The sequence below is a fragment of the Blennius ocellaris genome, assembly GCF_963422515.1.
Source record: "Blennius ocellaris genome assembly, chromosome: 12".
NCBI classification, from domain to species: domain Eukaryota; kingdom Metazoa; phylum Chordata; class Actinopteri; order Blenniiformes; family Blenniidae; genus Blennius; species Blennius ocellaris.
The window spans coordinates 24855541-24872771 of record NC_137661.1 but is presented as its reverse complement, the minus strand read 5'-3'; the positions used below and the strand labels follow the sequence as shown (position 1 = coordinate 24872771).

The 17231-nt window shown below is 41.1% G+C and overlaps 1 protein-coding gene across 1 annotated transcript in view; it reads right to left on the bottom strand.

Moving 5' to 3' along the window:
* The window catches only part of slc1a7b (solute carrier family 1 member 7b), a gene marked incomplete at both ends in the record, with an annotated part of 48407 nt that extends 31530 nt beyond the window's left edge, over positions 1–16877 (bottom strand). The window contains 1 exon segment of the mRNA XM_080506385.1: positions 16737–16877. Within this exon segment, the coding sequence (XP_080362511.1) occupies positions 16737–16877 (141 nt within the window).
* Between the last annotated feature and the right edge of the window lie 354 nt (positions 16878–17231).

Below are 17231 nucleotides of genomic sequence, written 5' to 3'. Positions count from 1 at the left end.
AAAATTGGCCGTTTTCCTATATTATATGTACATAAATGCACATATATGTACACATATACACGCATACAGGCACCTATATAGGTACATATATGCACGTATATATGTGTGCATATATGCAGCTATATGTTCTTCTTGCATAATTGTTTTTTAGTTAGTTCTTAGTTATTGCCTTGATGATGTATGACAGTTGCCAAAGTGAGATATGGGCTATATATATGTGGAAATAAAGGAGTACAGGAGACCTATATGGCCTGTATATTCACATATATGCACCTCAATTTTGCCTATATGCACATATATGCAGCATATATGTGCATTTAAACTGCTTATAGGGTTCATATATGCACATATATCCTCGTATAGGTTCTTTCCATGTGGGAAATATTTCCCAAACAAAACCAAACGAGTCCTGAGCGGCGGGAGACACAAGCTCAACATGAAAACTCTAAACTGGGACGTCTGCATTAGTTCCAGAGTGGTTTCTACACCAACAGCTGCCGTGTTAACATTCAGTCGGCGGCTTCGGGTTGTCCGACTTAGCAACGGTAACTAAGGGGGGGGCGGGGCTTAGCCAAAAGGTCAATGGCTCAAGTGTCCAACAGCAAACTCTGTGAATTGTTGTTTGTTTGTTGTTTTTACTCCTTAAGACAGTCTCTCCTTATGGGTTTTTTTTTTTTAAAGAGTTATAGTTTCTGCTTTCGTAGGTGAACCTGAACCATTTCAAACTTCCAACTTCCTCCTGAACTGAACTCAATCTCTCCTCTTTGGATCGTCTTCCTGACATCTCCGACTCCATTTCAGCACCTGTGAGTCTCATCGCCGTGCACTTTCTGGAAGTCAACCTGCTTTATTCCCTCTTTGCTATTCGGTCGTGAAAAAGAAAAGACCTTCACCTTTGCGCCTCGGCACTTTATTCTTTTTTATTTCTTTTTTTTCCTCTTCCCCATTCACTCAGTGGCTTTTGTGCTCTATTAGGCCTTCGCCTTCACCCGTTCAAGTCCAAGCGTGCTGCTTCATGAATAAAAGCACTATTTGCATAATTTCACATTGTCTTAGCAGTCGTGAATGCTTTGCAGGTTGCTCCTGCGGAAGAGCCACCTGTAAGCTCCATGTGCAACATTTAACCGTTCATGAGAGAAATTACACATCGTACGAAGCCCATGGGGGTGAGGGTGAGGGTGAGGCTACGGCGGAGCGAGGTGGTAGCTGAGTGGATTGAGGGGTTTCGGGGGGTGGGGGTCGGGGTGGGGGGGTGGGGGGGGTGGATACATAATGACAGCTAAAGAGCTTTTCTGTTGAGCATTAAGCAGAGAGAGCTTAGTTTGCTGTGTAAGAGCAGGATCAGCACTCGCCAGCAGGGAAGGTCTGTCGCCGCTCTGCTCATCTTGCACTCATGCATTAAGGGCCAGCGTGTGTGTGTGTGTGTGTGTGTGTGTGTGTGTGTGTGTGTGTGTGTGTGTGTGTGTGTGTGTGTGTGTGTGTGTGTGTGTGTGTGTGTGTGTGTGTGTGTGTGTGTGTGTGTGTGTGTGTGTGTGTGTGTGTGTGTGTGTGTGTGTGTGTGTGTGTGTGTGTGTGTGTGCGTGTGTGTGTGAGAGACACAGCTGTTTGCGAAGGCCTGTCAACTGGACCGCAGCAGTTTGATCGGTTCTCACTTGACACAATGAACCACCGGCGCACAACAAACGCGGTTATCGTTAGAAAAATAAACAACTTTTTCCACAAATTGTCTTCTTCTATGTGGATCGATTCGACAATAAAAAATTATATTACGGACGTCTGAACATGAAACTAAAACTTTAACACCTGTTTAAATGAACATATATTTTGTGATGCGTTGCCAGAGCCATTCAACAGTTACAGTTATCAGATTAGATTAGATGTATATGTATAAATCGTACTTTTTGTTTGTTGTTGTTTTTCTTAGCCATCTTTGATTCACTGGTCACCGTATGACAACAGAAAGCTGCTATGGTATCGCAAAAAAAAGAATATAAAGAAAACAGGAAGTGTTCAGACTGTGTCAGCGATTTGTGCTCGGCTGGAGAAAAGGACAGGAAAGAGGAAAGAGCTAACTGAAACCTTTGGTGATGATCTGACCGCTTCTGGTCATATAATTTAATACATATTTCACTTCAAGTAAAAACACTAAGACATTAAAAAAAAACAAGGCTTCTCTGAGGTATCGGCCTTTTTACTCAGGTGTTCACTGAACTTGTCATTTTTCACAAATCCCAGTTTTTACTGTCAAAATTCACTTAAAAACGAAACCCCAGAATTCAACTTTAAACACAAACAAAACAATTTTTTTTAATGACGTGTTCATGTTTTTAATTGTCTGATGTGGCGCACTCATCCGATAATGATCCAATTATTTCATCAAACGTATTCAAAGCCAAAACAGACACAGCTGCGAACAACATGCGGTGTCACACCAAAGAGCTAAACAAGTAAATGGTGGTTCAATTGAATAAAAAGGGTTCTTTTTTTTTCACAAGATAAATAGAAATTTGGGCACAATTACAGTGGAGTGTTGTGATCATTAACATGCAAATAGTGTGGGTGCTTAATTGTTCTCGTGCCGTGTGAATCACAGATCTATTGTTTAAAAGTGAATCGGGTACACTAAGTTACTCCTTCAACCTCGCCCTTCATCAAACTAATAATTGCTGTGAGTCACTACAGCTCACTGAGGCTCCCGTTTCCATGACGACGTGATGTCTTCGAGCGAAAATGAAAAACCTTCATTGCGTTTTTTGGCGATTCCTTACGAAACACTTGGGATTTTCAAATAGTTGAGTTTCTCCCCCGTTTCCATGGAGACAGAGCCTGAGTGAGCCGTTTTCAAAGCCACTTGAAAGTAAATCTACACAGACTGCCCTGTGTTGCCAGGTATGCTGGGTATCCCCCCTTTTGCGAAGCCGACTTCTCTCACCTGTTATGTTTGTTTATTTCGTGCATTTGTGTGTTTATGGCGATATTCTTAAGCTTACATATATTAGTTTTAGGGTTTTAACATGATTTCTCGACAGGCTTAAGATTTGAGCTGGTTTTTTTACCGAGGTGTTTGGGTTTTACAATGTTTGGGCTTGAAACAGCGAGTCACATCCGGCAACCCTGGTTGCTGATCGTCCATATTTACTTCCGTCAACAGCTTCTTCTGCGCTCCGGAGCCTGAAAATGTCAAATTTGATCACGTTCACACGACCTTTAAAAAGTAATGTGAATAATCATGCAAAAAATTCGGATCTCAGCAAAAAACAAAATTGTAATTTGAGCCTTTGTGGACGAGGGAGGAATAGATTGTACATTTGGTGCATTTCGACATCCGTGCTTCAACACATGCAAGCTACTCAGCTCTGCAAGGTGCTTTTCCACTTTCCGGGGGAAAAACACATCAAACACGAGGTGACATTTAAGCAGTAAACACCCGACGGGTGAAGGACTGCAACAGCAAGAGCAACCTGCCAGTGGAGCCTGAACAAGTGGCTCAAGTAGCAAAAAAACAGGCTCTTTGCAATACATTACTCATACTCACTCCTCAAAAGAATGAAAGAAAAAAAAGTCTCTCTATGTGTTTTCCCGCCCAAATTATCCATTTGGTGTTTTCAACAATGTGTTTTTGCTGTTACACCCGGGTTGCCAACTTTTTCGAGACAGAGGAGCCACTCAGTACCCCAAAAAAGTCCAGCAGTGTTGTTATCGCTGCAAAACGTTTACTGATAATTAAGACTTCCATGCGCCAGCATAATCCAGATCCTAAAAAAAAGGCCCTCCATTGATCAGCTGGCTGTTCTAATTCTAATATTCAACAATTTGTTCAATGTTTTCATTTTTGTTATTTGGTGACATCGTGACTCATGTAAATGAGTCAAGTTACAGTCCTACAAAAACTATCAACCCAACAATAATAATAATAATAATAATAATAATAATAATAATAATAATAATAATAATAATAATAATAATAATAATAACCCAATCAATCAACTCCGTCTTTTTTTCCGTCGCTGTGCCGCGATGAATGCTAACGTCGACCAATGAGAGGTCAAACGAGGTAAAGTCTGATTGGCTGTTGAGCCTGCAGGGACTGTCTTGACTTTAAAATACTTTACAAAGGGTCGCGTTTCACAGCTTCTGGCCTCGTCCTCCTGCAACCAGAAGCAAGTTATGAGCACACTGACAAGGCCACGGGAATCCGGAGGTCACAACGCTAAGAATCGATGTCAAAAGAGAAAGCTACAGGTGCAATAGTTGTACCAAGGCCTGAAATCAAAATGATACGAAGGACAGACGAGCCACTTTCAAGGCACAGAGGAGGAAATGTTGGCGGGCTGACCTCAGGGTTTACATTCAAACAGACAGACAGTGTTCAAAGAAAGCTGCCAGGAATAGCTGCTATGGGGAAAAGATGCACATGAGACGTGTGCCTTCCTCTCGAGAAACAAAGATATGAAGTGCAGATGTCGTTCACCACTGAGGCAAACTTAACCATTTTGTGGGCTGGAATCAACGGCAGCTTATGTAATTTTCTGAGTGTGTGTGAGAATATCTGATTCCATACATTGGTACGGAGTCTCTCGTCAGAAACATTAAGCTGAATCAGAGAATCCTGCTCACCCAACGTCCAGATACACGCCCATCTACATTCTTGGACCAGAAGCTTAAGAAACAGACAAAGAAAGAAAAACAACAAGAAAAACACTCTCTGGGCCACTTTCGTCCTGCAGTTGTCCACTCAACAATCTGAGCATTTCTCAGAGAGGCACTGTCTTCAAAAAAAACAGACGGCCGGTGAAGTTCAGAGTGCCGTTTGACACGTCCAGCCAACGTCAGAGTTTTTGAAGATCATTCGAGTGGAACAAGGATTGCCGGGTTGGTTTCACTCATATGAAGATGGAACTCTTCATATGAGTGAAATGCTAAAAACCCACATGCAAAGAACCTATACGAGGATATATGCGCATATATGAAACCTATAAGCAGTTTATATGCACATATATGCTACATATATATGCCACATATAGGCAAAATTGAGGTGCATATATGTGAATATACAGGCCATATAGGTCTCCTGTACTGCTTCTTTATTTCCACATATATATAGCCCATATCTCACTTTGGCAACTGTCATACATTATCAAGGCAATAACTAAGAACTAACTAAAAAACAATTATGCAAGAAGAACATATAGGTGCATATATGTACCTATATAGGTACATGTTTGCACGTATATGTGTACATATATGTGCATTTATGTACATATAATATAGAAAAATGGCCAATTTTATATATGTCACATTTATTAAAAGCCTATATCATAACCTATATTATGGGTATATTATATACACCCATGTTTATATAGGTTCTTTCCATGTGGGAATGATCAGACACACATAATCATGCTTGATCATATTACTTTCGCAAAGAACGTTGGGGGAAGGGGAAGTTTTTGTCCACGTGCGCAACGTGAAAACAGCTCCCAAGGTGTAAACTTTAAAAAAAAAAAAAAAAAACAGTCAGACGGGAGAAAGCATGAAGCATCTCTGAAATAAAAAAAACCCAAAAAACGATGCGTTGTCACTTCAAATGAGGCCTAAATCTAAACTGGAATCCAATCCAAATATACGTTTCCACTAAAAAAACAGGATTAGAATAGATATTAGCCCAAATAATAATACAAAACCTCCATTCAAAAAAAAAAAAAAAAAGTCACCTGTTTTATTTGTCACAAGAAATAAAAAAAAAAAACTGTAATTTTTTTGGGCCTGAAAACAAAGTGGTGGGGTTTTCTATTGCAATGCTTTCTAGTTTGTCTGAATTAGACTTAGTGGGATATAATCTTTGAAATACAAACTTGGGATTTAAACAAAGAGGTTTGAACCAAACAAAAAAAAAACAAAAAAAGCTTTTTATGAAGTCACTTGTTGGCCTTTCTAGCCTGTAATAGCTCTTTATGACCAGGAATAATTTTATAATGTTTATCATTGTCTGATGATGCTCCCGTTATCCAACATTGAAGATATTATTGCGCGATCATGAAAATAAGCTGAACACAATCCTGCAGATACGATCAACTTCTGCCTTCTAGATATGCTTTACATATCTAATTAGAAGAATTAACTGGGGTTTTTAAAAAAAAAATTTATCCCCTGATCACGAGAAGTAAATGTTGAGAAATAACCACAGAGCTTCAGACTGAGTCGAGAAAAAGTTGTTGTAATGTTGTTTTTCAGCCTCAGCTCAAGGACAGAAAGATGCCCCACAGTCTTTCTGGGCTCATATTGTTGGGAAACAGGAAGCCAGAGCATCATGAGGTTGTTTAAAGAACAGCAACTGAAGCCCCAGAATGAAAGGCCAGCCCACCCGATTGGCCGCGCTCGGCTCAGACGCACTGAACAGAGAAGGAATGACGTTTTCTGAACGCCACCAAGACATTTTTTTATAGAGAAATGTGTTCTGCGGTGTCACAAAAATAGTTGTTTTTTTTTAATGTGAAGCTTTGAACAGATCAGCTCACATCCATGAGCACAGAGGAGGAGATGGGGAGTGTTTTCAAATAACCGGAAAATCCTTTGAAAGAGCTGAAATCTGCCGTCACGGAAAGAGCTCGCTAATGCATCGCAGGTCTACTCAAACGAAAATCTGATCATCTTGACGGCGAAGCGACTTTCTCAGTTACGGCAAATGGAACTGACTTCGCTGGAATAGAAGCTCCTGAGCTGCTCCTTCTGAGGCCTCGTTCACACGGCAAATATTTTCAAGCAACAATGTGAACTAATAATGCGACTCTGTGGACACATAGTCTCCGTGGCGACGGAGGAAACGCGGCTGAGCACGCACACTGCAGTCGTGGTGCATAGTAGTTCTGCACGTGCTCAGTAGATGGACAATAAGAAGAACGTTTACTCCATATTCTCCTGGGACTTGGTGCTTTTATTTTGACAGTCACCGTAATAACAACCCAACTTGGTCGTCTGTCCACCAGAACGTCCGTGTTCTCCTGCCGTTAATGTTTAGAGCGTATTGTTCTCTGTATGTGTAAGCGTGTGTGTGATTTTATTACAAAAACAAACAGCTGCACCCTCTAGCGGAGCATGAAGACGACATTGTTTTGCGTGTTTCTGCAATCTCCGCGTAAACCGACATCATTTTCCCAAAAGATTCCCGTGTAAATTTGGATGAAAAACACAAAAACGATGTTGTTTCATTTGAAGTGTTGTCGTAAGCGGGGCCAATGTCGACGGTCGCAAATAGCATTAGCATTCTTTGGAACCGTTTTCCTCAGAGAAGAGAAGCTCATTTACTTTTTTCACTAAATGTAAGATTAATGGAATGATGGAGCGCTCCATTGAGCCACAACTAACTTGAAATGGTGGAAAACCTCTATATAAGTATATAAGCAAGTCATTCCTGTGCTAACCCATTTTAAAGGCCTTACTTCTGCACAGAGAATAAACCAAAACACCAAAACAAGACCACCAACCTCCTTATTTCCAACCAGCCGTTTTCCCAAAATCGTTCACGCCAAAGTCCATCCGTTTACAAAAAAACCCCCGTAGTTTGTAGCCATCAAACTGTGTTTTAGTTTTACCAACCGACCTCATCTGGGGAAACCTGCCGCAAGGCTTTCTGGGATATCAAAGATGGCGCCGCAGCAGCTCTAGCTGGGAAATATCAACACTTGACCCATTTACCTTGAAAAAAACAGCCAGAAGAGTCTTAAAGTTGTGAAACTGACCGTTGATCATTTTTCCAGTGGGGAATCGAGATCTTGCCGGCGCAAGCGTACAAACGGGATCTCGCTCCGGGAGTCGTTTACGCGTCAACAACACCGGGTATCTTTTCGCGACATATAAGTACGTGTGTTTACTGAGCGTAGTGATGAATTTCCGTATCCGAGACGTGCGGCGACAACTGAAACTGGCTCCGACGTTTTTCATTTCTCCAAAACCCAAACAGAAGTCTGTATTCATACTGAAGCTTCAGCCTGCGGACGATCAGCACCGCCGCCACGGGTCCCTTCTTGAAAATGATGCTTTATCGAGACATGCGCCGCGCCGGCGCGGCGCATGTCTCGATAAAGCATCATTTTCAAGAAGGGACCCGTGGCGGCGGTCCGTCAGCTTGTCTGATCGGAAACAGCGGGGCTCGGATGCGTCGCAGTTCAATGGCTACGTAAAGTAGTGAAAGGATGTGTTGCGGGCTGAATCATTCCAAGGCCAAGTCCATGTTGTAGATCCCTCTCTGGTCGTTATCGGTAACTGATATGTGTGACGGTTACTCCATGAATCACAGCGGGGGGGGGGGGGGGGGGGGTCCTGAGGCTAAATTACGCCCAGATGCTGCATGACAGGCACACCATTAAGAAACATCCCAGTCACGTGTGTCTTCGTCTTCACAGCTCAGGCTGAAGACGCCTCGGGGGGGAAGCAGAATTCAAAGTGTAGAGCTTATCTTTGACTTGACATAACCAGCTCAAGGTTCGTTTTTTTTTCACTTTCTGAATGTGCTTTCATTTTTTTTTTTTTTTTTCAAACACTGATCTTTTGCTGTTCTCAAAAGCATCTACAGCCCAAAATTTCAAAAAAAAAAACGTGTCTGGGTGGAAAATAAGTCCAGAATCAGGCACAATGTTGTTTCGTTGAAGGAAAACCTCCTCAACTTTAGAGCAATTCTTCGTGCTGAAAGCCACACAGAAACTGTTTATGCTTTCATACGTCTCTTCACGTCTATACATCGCAAAATGTAACTTTTTTTATACTTTATGAGGAAGTTGGACTGCTATTTCGGTAAAGTAACTATAAAGTCCCGTTTACGCGTCAACGAAAACGAGTGTGAACGCAACTTTCTTCATATTTGGGGGTGTGTTTTCACGCCACCGGTGCAAAAAACAAAAGCAACAGCGCCCTCCCGTGGACCGGCATGCTAACTACATCGTTGTCAGCGTGTCGGCTGCCTGCGGTGGAAACGCCACACTTTTGAAAACCTTAGAAAAGCATCATGAGGTACTTCCTATCGTGGTTCTGTAAATTTGCTCTTGGCCTTTGATTTGAAGCCTCCTGTTTTCGTACGCTGGCGAAAACGTGTCCACCAGCGTCGGCTTCACTGTGTTATTTAGAAGAATCTTGGTTCACAGTCACTGTTAAAAACCACTTCGGAGACTCTGCAGCACAATTTTACCTTCTGTACCCAGGGAGCAGCTTATCAGTGGCACCGAACTGCAAAATAACAAAAGAAACGTGATGTTGATGATGAAAAGCTAGATATTTATCACTAATATGGCTTTTTGTGCACCGACACTTCCAGCTTTGGTAATCCAGTGCAAAGTGGCTCTGAGAGTGTAAAATGAGCTTCGGAAGTGTGCGATTGAGGTGGAGGCAGTGTCACAAGTCCTGTTGTAGCGCTGCAACGTTAATGGGTCGAGAGCGTGAAGAGACAATTTCTGAGGAAAATGTAAAAATAGAGATGTTGTTGTATGTGAAGTCAGCGTCCAAACAAATAGACATGAAGAAAGACCGCAGGTGTGTGTGTGTGTGTGTGTGTGTGTGTGTGTGTGTGTGTGTGTGTGTGTGTGTGTGTGTGTGTGTGTGTGTGTGTGTGTGTGTGTGTGTGTGTGTGTGTGTGTGTGTGTGTGTGTGTGTGTGTGTGTGTGTGTGTGTGTGTGTGTGCGTCTAAGTAAAAACCTTTCCAGCATTTCAAAAGACGTGAATATGGACTGGGAGTCATATGAAGGAAGTAGTTCATCGACTGAGCATGTGCAGAAGAACAAGTTAATACGGCGTCGTGATGCGCATGCACAGCAGCAATTCTCAGAAAATGTACGTTTTCCTCCGATAACATGGAGACTGAGTCGGAGCGTTTTCAAAAATTTCCAAAAAGAGCCGGTTTCAGTGACTAAATACCATTGTCGCGTAAACGGGAGTCTAAAAACATACGCAATTTTGCTATTTTCACTTGAAAACAGCTTTTTTTTACTCATATAACTTGTAATATTCAATAATAATAATAATTAAAAAAAACAATCTCTCAACCATGAAACCAGAATGAATCATTTTACATTCTGAGGCAGGAAATATGTAAAGTTAAATAAAAAACTGCTCAAGCTGTTGAAAAGCGCTAAATAAGTGAAACCTATTCACAGTTCAATTTTGTCCTTCAGAGAGGAAAAACACTTCCTCTCCGATCCAAGCCTCACATCTTTCAAAGTCCCCTTAAATTGGAAGGCAGAGTTACTTTCTCGTGAATTATCCGTCAACTAAATGAAATCTCAATGGCTTCCTTCGTGAATCAAAGGTGGAGAATCGATCCATGCGCACAATGAATTGTGAAGTGTGAACACTTGACTCATACAGTCAAGTGTCTGAAGGAAAAATACAAAAAGAATTGAATGATATAAGAAGACTTTACAAGGGCAAAAAAAAATAAAAAAATTACATCAATTTAATCTCCTAGCAACCATAAGCATGTGTCTTTATGTGTGGCACCTAAAAGCAACAGCAGGAGGGGGGAACATGAATCCTGAGCCGCTGCGGCATCGACTCCGACCTCCCGGAGATCAACCGGCCTTCTTATGAAGTCAAAATGTTGTGACTCGTTCGACATTGCTTGATAAATCCGTGCTCAATAAAAGCAGCCAGTGTTCATTCTGGACAGGAGTCACATCGCCTGTTGATGAAATCGACACCCAAACAGAAAGACTGACTTTTTTAAATAAAAAACAAAAAAAATGGATTTCATATATGACTGCAAATGATTCGCCTGTTTTATTAGAACCGTTAAAAGTCATTTTGTTTGTTTTAGGCTGTTATCATCATTGTTTACCAAGAGACCAAGATACCGAGCCCCGCTGTCCGTTCATACAGAAATGATGAAAGGTGTAATTTTCATGTTGAGCCACTAGCGGCCGCTTTTGTTTGTTTTTTTTGTAATGGAACCACACACACATATGCATAAAACAACACTATAAGCATTGATAGAATGTTGTCCTCCGGGGTTCTCATGACTCCCAGTTCATATTCTCCTGGGACTTGGTAGTTTTATTTTGACAGTCACCGCAATAACAGTCCAACGTATCGTTATTGTGTGATTTCATGACAGAACAAACAACAGCACCCACGAGTGGCCCAACATGACAACTACACAGTTTTCAGGATTTCTAGGAAAATGGACATAGTTTTCAAAATATTGTTTGTGTAAACACTAAACTTTTCTGAAAAGAAAACGATGCGTGATCACTTGAAACGTTGTCGTGTGAACGCGGTTTCAGTACCGTATTTTCAAGTTACATCGCTTAGATATTGGAAGATGTCCCATAATATTAACCTGTCGTAATATAAAGATGAACTGATGATGCATTGGTGGGGTTGAACGGTCGGGGGAGGGGGGGTGTCACACACATGACCATGACAAATGATGGAAGGAGTCATTGAGGGTGATCAAATAACCCTGTAATCCATTGGTTTCCATGGTGACAAATGAGTTGAAATGGGATTAGTGAGTCACTCCTCTTCCAGTGAACAAGAGTTCAGTGAAATGGACAAAGCTGCTTTTCCATTGGGGGATGATGGCCGGAGCTTCGCAGCCCTGCTTTGCGTTTGTACGTACGACTGTAACGGTGCGTCGACGTCAACACGGCGACTGAGAGCGAAAGCGTTCGTCGCACTGACGTATTCACTCATAACGACGCTACTGTTGCAATTCTTACTTCGATATTCACGTTGTCTGTTGCTTTAATGTCGTAACCGATACTATATAATTGGTCACGTGCTGCATTTTCAACGTGCGGTGAGAATCAGCTCGTGGATATCAGTTCAAGCTGAACCTGCAATTTTATTTATTTATTTATTTATTTATTTATTTATTTATTTATTTATTTATTTATTTATTTATTTATTTATTTATTTATTTATTTATTTATCTATTTGTTTGTTTGTTTGTTTATTTATTGTAATTAAAAAAATACTTCTTTCATAATTTTGTCAATGTGCAACTCTCATCACACACACACACACACACACACAAACACACACACACACACACACACACACACACACACACACACACACACACACACACACACACACACACACACACACACACACTCAAACAGATTACCCGCCCCCCCCTGCAGGCCCCCGTCCTGAGGGGATCAGAGTGTCTACAAACTGTCTGCAAACACAAAGGTCCGTGCCTCCTGTGTACCTTGCGATGACTCACTTTTGATCTGATGTACAATTAGAAAAAGCATTTGTTTGATTGGATTGTAATCTCCCCTGCCCCCCCGCCCACCACCCCCCTTTTTGAGGGTAAAACAAGAGGCAGAGGCTATTTTTGGATCCTATTTGAGAATATGACTTTAGTCGGATGCTGCATTTTGTTTATGGAGCTCCACCATAAGACCGCATGTGGAAATTTTAAGTGTTATTTCTTTCGCTCTTTCTTTTCCCCAATCGTGTGGTGTTCCTTTTTTTTTTTTTTAAATGAAAAATACACACACAAAACAAAACAAACCAAACAACAGTCACTCAGGCACACAGAAACACATTGTCACTGAGAAATGAGAATTTCAGCGTCTGTCCTCATTTTTGATGAAGTCGGGGGATTAATGGAGGCACTAATGCTGCAATAATAAACCAGTGGGAGAGTTTTTCCCACGGGCTGCACAGTTGTGTGGTGCGCTTTATTTCCTCACTTTGATTTTTCTCTTCTTTTTTTATTTTTCACAGAACAATCGTAACGTGTATAATTAAACAACACAACACAAAGATAATAGGAGATAAAAGAAAAAGGAAGAGTAAAAGAAAAGGGAAAAAGGGTTTCAAATGTGTGACTTAAATCAAACGGACTCTACAAAGGCCTTTGGATGGTTGGTATTTGGTGCTGTATAAATAAAGTTGAATTGAATTGAATTGATTGGAGGAAACCAGGATATGATGAGGAAACTGATGAGGAAGAACAAGCAAACTTCAGGCCTGGAATCAAGCCTGGGTCAGGTTGTACCATTTAAATGAGCAGAGATCATGAAGAGATGAAGAGATCAGATGAAGAGATCAGACTCATATAGACAAAATATATCTATATGCACCGATAACACTTTTCTAAAGTACGAGTACACACCTTGAGCTACTTGCCCATACCGTGTACCAACATGAGTTAAACTTATTAAATGCCATAAGGCCTTATTCGTACTCCAGACACAAATAATGTTCAAAGACTGCTGCTACGTCATCTTTAACAGCCTTGAAAGCTCCAGTATGCGTATTGTGTACTGCAGAACGAGGTGCCGAGCTGTTAATGACTGTATCAGTCATACTTTCATCATGTAGCATGTAGCATCACTGCAGTGTGAGCCTGAAACTCTTTAGCATGTAGCATGTAGCATCACTGCTGTGTGAGCCTGAAACTCTCTAGCATGTAGCATGTAGCATCACTGCTGTGTGAGCCTGAAACTCTTTACCATGTAGCATGTAGCATGTAGCATGTAGCATCGCTCAGAGTGAAAACCTCCAGGATCCACTGAGCAGTTAAACTATTCAGCGATATTTTCAGTCTGTGTTACTTCTGTAATTCCCATTAATATTAAAGAATAAAACTGAAAACTGACCTTTTTGCCCTCCATAAGAATTTCACTCAAACCGTGAAACCTTGGCATATTCCGAATTTATTACGGCTAAAGTGAAAGATTGCAGGCCCTTTCTTGATTTGGCATAATTCAAATTTATGCTTTAAGTCATGAAAATCCATTACAGTATCTCAAAGTATTTCATTTAATAGGCTGTGATGCTCATGCAAGATTTTGAGTTTTCTTCTGAATTCACCACCTCCAGTTTTCTCTGAACAGCGCGAAGCATGACGTCGCAGTAAAGACAAGCAAAGGCAGAATTCAACCACCAACCAAGTGTGTAAGTGCACTCCATTCAGAATACCAATCAAGCAAAAACACTTCTCTAGGTTCTCTGTATTTCCATTCTAATCATTAGAATCCTTTACTTCCATGCACATATTACTCAAATTAAGTAAAAGTAGCAACTTACGGTAGATAAAAGTGTTAACTTCTTCCAGGATGTTCACTTACATTCATCTTTTCGGTTTCCTGTTGTAAAATCAAACGAACTGTACACTTTCTAATAAATGTATTATTCCACCCTTTTGATTCTGATTATGGAAATACAATTGAATCACATGCGTCATTTCAGATACGACTCAGCTTCAGGCAAAAACAGTCACTTAGAATAGACTATTTTTGTTAATATTATTATGATGCTTTGACTTTCGAGAGAGGAAAAAAAAAAGAAGAGAGAAGTTGAAGGATGGCTCTTCTGTCCTGAATTATTCCATCTTGATTATGAAATATGAGGCCGGGCTGGATTGAGGCATTGTTGTTCCCTAAAGCGGATTTTACGAGTGCATCATGAGGCTTATAAAGAAAACCAATGTCGAGTCAATTGGCAAGATCTCTTTGCATTGTGAGAGGGAGGAGGAGCACCGAAAGAGAAAACGTGGGCAGAGGAAACATACAAAGCACAATATTGCCAAGCAGCATTGAGCTACAAGCAAGCAAAAAAAAAGAAAAAAATGTGAGTGTGTGAGGAAGCATCTATTGGACAGATTTATCTCACATCGGCTCTGTCGATAGTCGACTGGTTCACTGTTACATGATGGCAGTCGGAGTAACTGTAAGGCCACTTGACCTTGTTTTTACGTTCGTTTTTATGCCTCCATTTTATTTAAAAAATATTTTGAACACTTGTTATTTGCGTGTTTTATGGATGTATTTTAGCTGCACAGCTTTTAATTGGATGTCTTTAATGGTTGATTTTTGCAGCGCACCGATGTGTTGGCACTTTTACATCTCGTCGTATCTGTTACAATGACAATATTCTATTTCTATTCTTTTATATTCTATGCTGTCCAACATTCAGATCAGCAAATCCAATATTCAGACCAAAAGTCCAACGTTGAGATTTAATAATCCAACATTTTGGCCATCCCTCGAACATTTGGACAAATAGCCCAACATTCCCACAAATAGTCCAACATCTGGCCAAATAGTCCAACACTCAGAAAAATAATCCCACATCCAGGCCAATAGTCTAACAGTTGGACAAATAGCCCAACACTCAATCCCAAAGTCTGATATTCACATGAATAATTAAACATCGGGGCCAATCGTCCAACATTCAGACAAATAGTACAACATGTGGCCAAACCAACATTCAGACCAGTAATTGAACGTTCGAGCCAATAGTCCAATCGTCAGATTGAGTCCAAAACTCCAAGAATCTGACCAATTGTCAAATATTAAGACAAGTTATCAAACATTTAGACTAAGAGTTCAACATTTGGTGCATTGGCCCTACATTCAGGCGAATTGGCCAACTTTCAGGTCAATTGCCCAACATTTGGGTCAATAGCCCAACATTTGACTGACCGACGGCGAACAGTCGACAAATCCCAGCTCTGAGAAAGATATAAAGAGAAAACACCACAATACTCCATCAATCCAGGAGAATCAAAGGGGAAAAAAATAGAATCTAATGATTCCTTGGTAGGAATGAAGTAAAAAAAAAAAAAAAAAAAAAAAGAAGAGTTAAAACACACATAAATCTGAAGATATATTACTTTCTCTTGTTGGATATTTCTCATCTATAGATGTCAACAGTTTCACATCCAGACAATCTGGAGGCATGCGTCAGTCGGTAAAGGGCTTATATGCTTGTTTACTTGCCTGACCTGCTTTGAGATGTTCGCCTGATACTCAGGAGGTCGGGGCTTAGAAGAGTGAATGTCCTGCACTAATTCTACTGCTGAAAGCACCGAGACGCAGCTGCAGCTTCAGAGGGTTTTTAATGTTTGTTTGGTTTTTATTATTTTTGTAAGTAATAGTCGAGTTCATTACTTTGATGTTTCTGACATTTCAAAATAAGATTGAACTTTTTTTTTATGTTGCATGATTTGTTGTTGCACCGTGATTTTGTGTGCAAGTTTACAATTGTCAGTAATTGTGAAGCTCGATGGTAAAACCAGCCAGATTAGAACTCAGCTGAGCAGAGATGGCTCGTTCATCATGTAAGAGAATGGTAACATCCAGGAAATGTGATTTACCTGAGGAATATCTACAGTTCAACATGGGATTCGAAAGAAGAAGAAACTGTATAAATAGAATTTTCTTCTTTATTCTAATACTTGGGATTAAATCCAATTTTCTAAGTAGTAGAACCTGATAAAGCACCATTGTCGATGTATAGGTCTACAGTAATGATGATAAAACAAACAAAAATAAGGATAAATTGAGAATAAAATAGGCTGTGAGATACTTGCTTCAATAGCCTTCAATTAATCGAGATATTTTGGCGTTTTCTGGAATGACTGCAGGCTGGTGTGAAGTCATGGGAACAAGTGAGTTTAGAGTCACCTTGTGCGAATTTCAGGGGAAACGTTCCTCTATACCTAAAAAACTGTTTGAGCTTGAAGGTTCTGCAGAGACTTGGGAATGTGTTGCTTCTTCTGTTGGATTCAGAAACTTTCATATCGGCGCCTTATTCATGTTCCCGGGCTTTTAGTTGTCCGATGACACCGAGGAAAGTCGGGCCCAAGTTACAAGAAAGAGATGAGATATATAGATTCAATGATCATTTTGTAAGGAGGAAGGGTTGGGGTTTATTCCATTGATTTATGCCGCACCCTCCGAGACACTGCGACGTCTGTCCGCCGGGGCGGCGAGGACGACACTGACCTGCTCCGTGAGGCGCCGCGTCCTCAGGAAGAATCCCAGGAGACACCCGATGACCACGGCCAGCACCGACATGATGAGGAGCCCATTCTGCCTGCACACGTTCTTCACCCTCAGCCACACCGCGTCCAGAGCCACGGCCATCGCGAGTCGCCCGTCACGCCTCCTCTTTCAGTCAGCAGCCCATAAATGTGGCCACCGCGGTAGACTAAACACCAGACCTACGAATCCAGGTGTGGCGACGGAAGCAGGGAAAGTAAAACCAGGAACCCCCCCACCCCCACCCCCCCACCCCCCCAAAAAAAAAAGAAAGAAGAAGAAGAAGAAGGAATTTTCAATGAAGAAGAAGAAAAAACCAAAAAACAAACGGCTGATGTGAAATAATCAATCCGTGCAGAGGTCTAATGGAAAGCACCTTTGGGCTCACAGCATCCCTTCTCGTCCTCCCGCTGCAGCTATCTGCACTAAGCAAAGAGGATCCTCTCACTTTCCACCCCC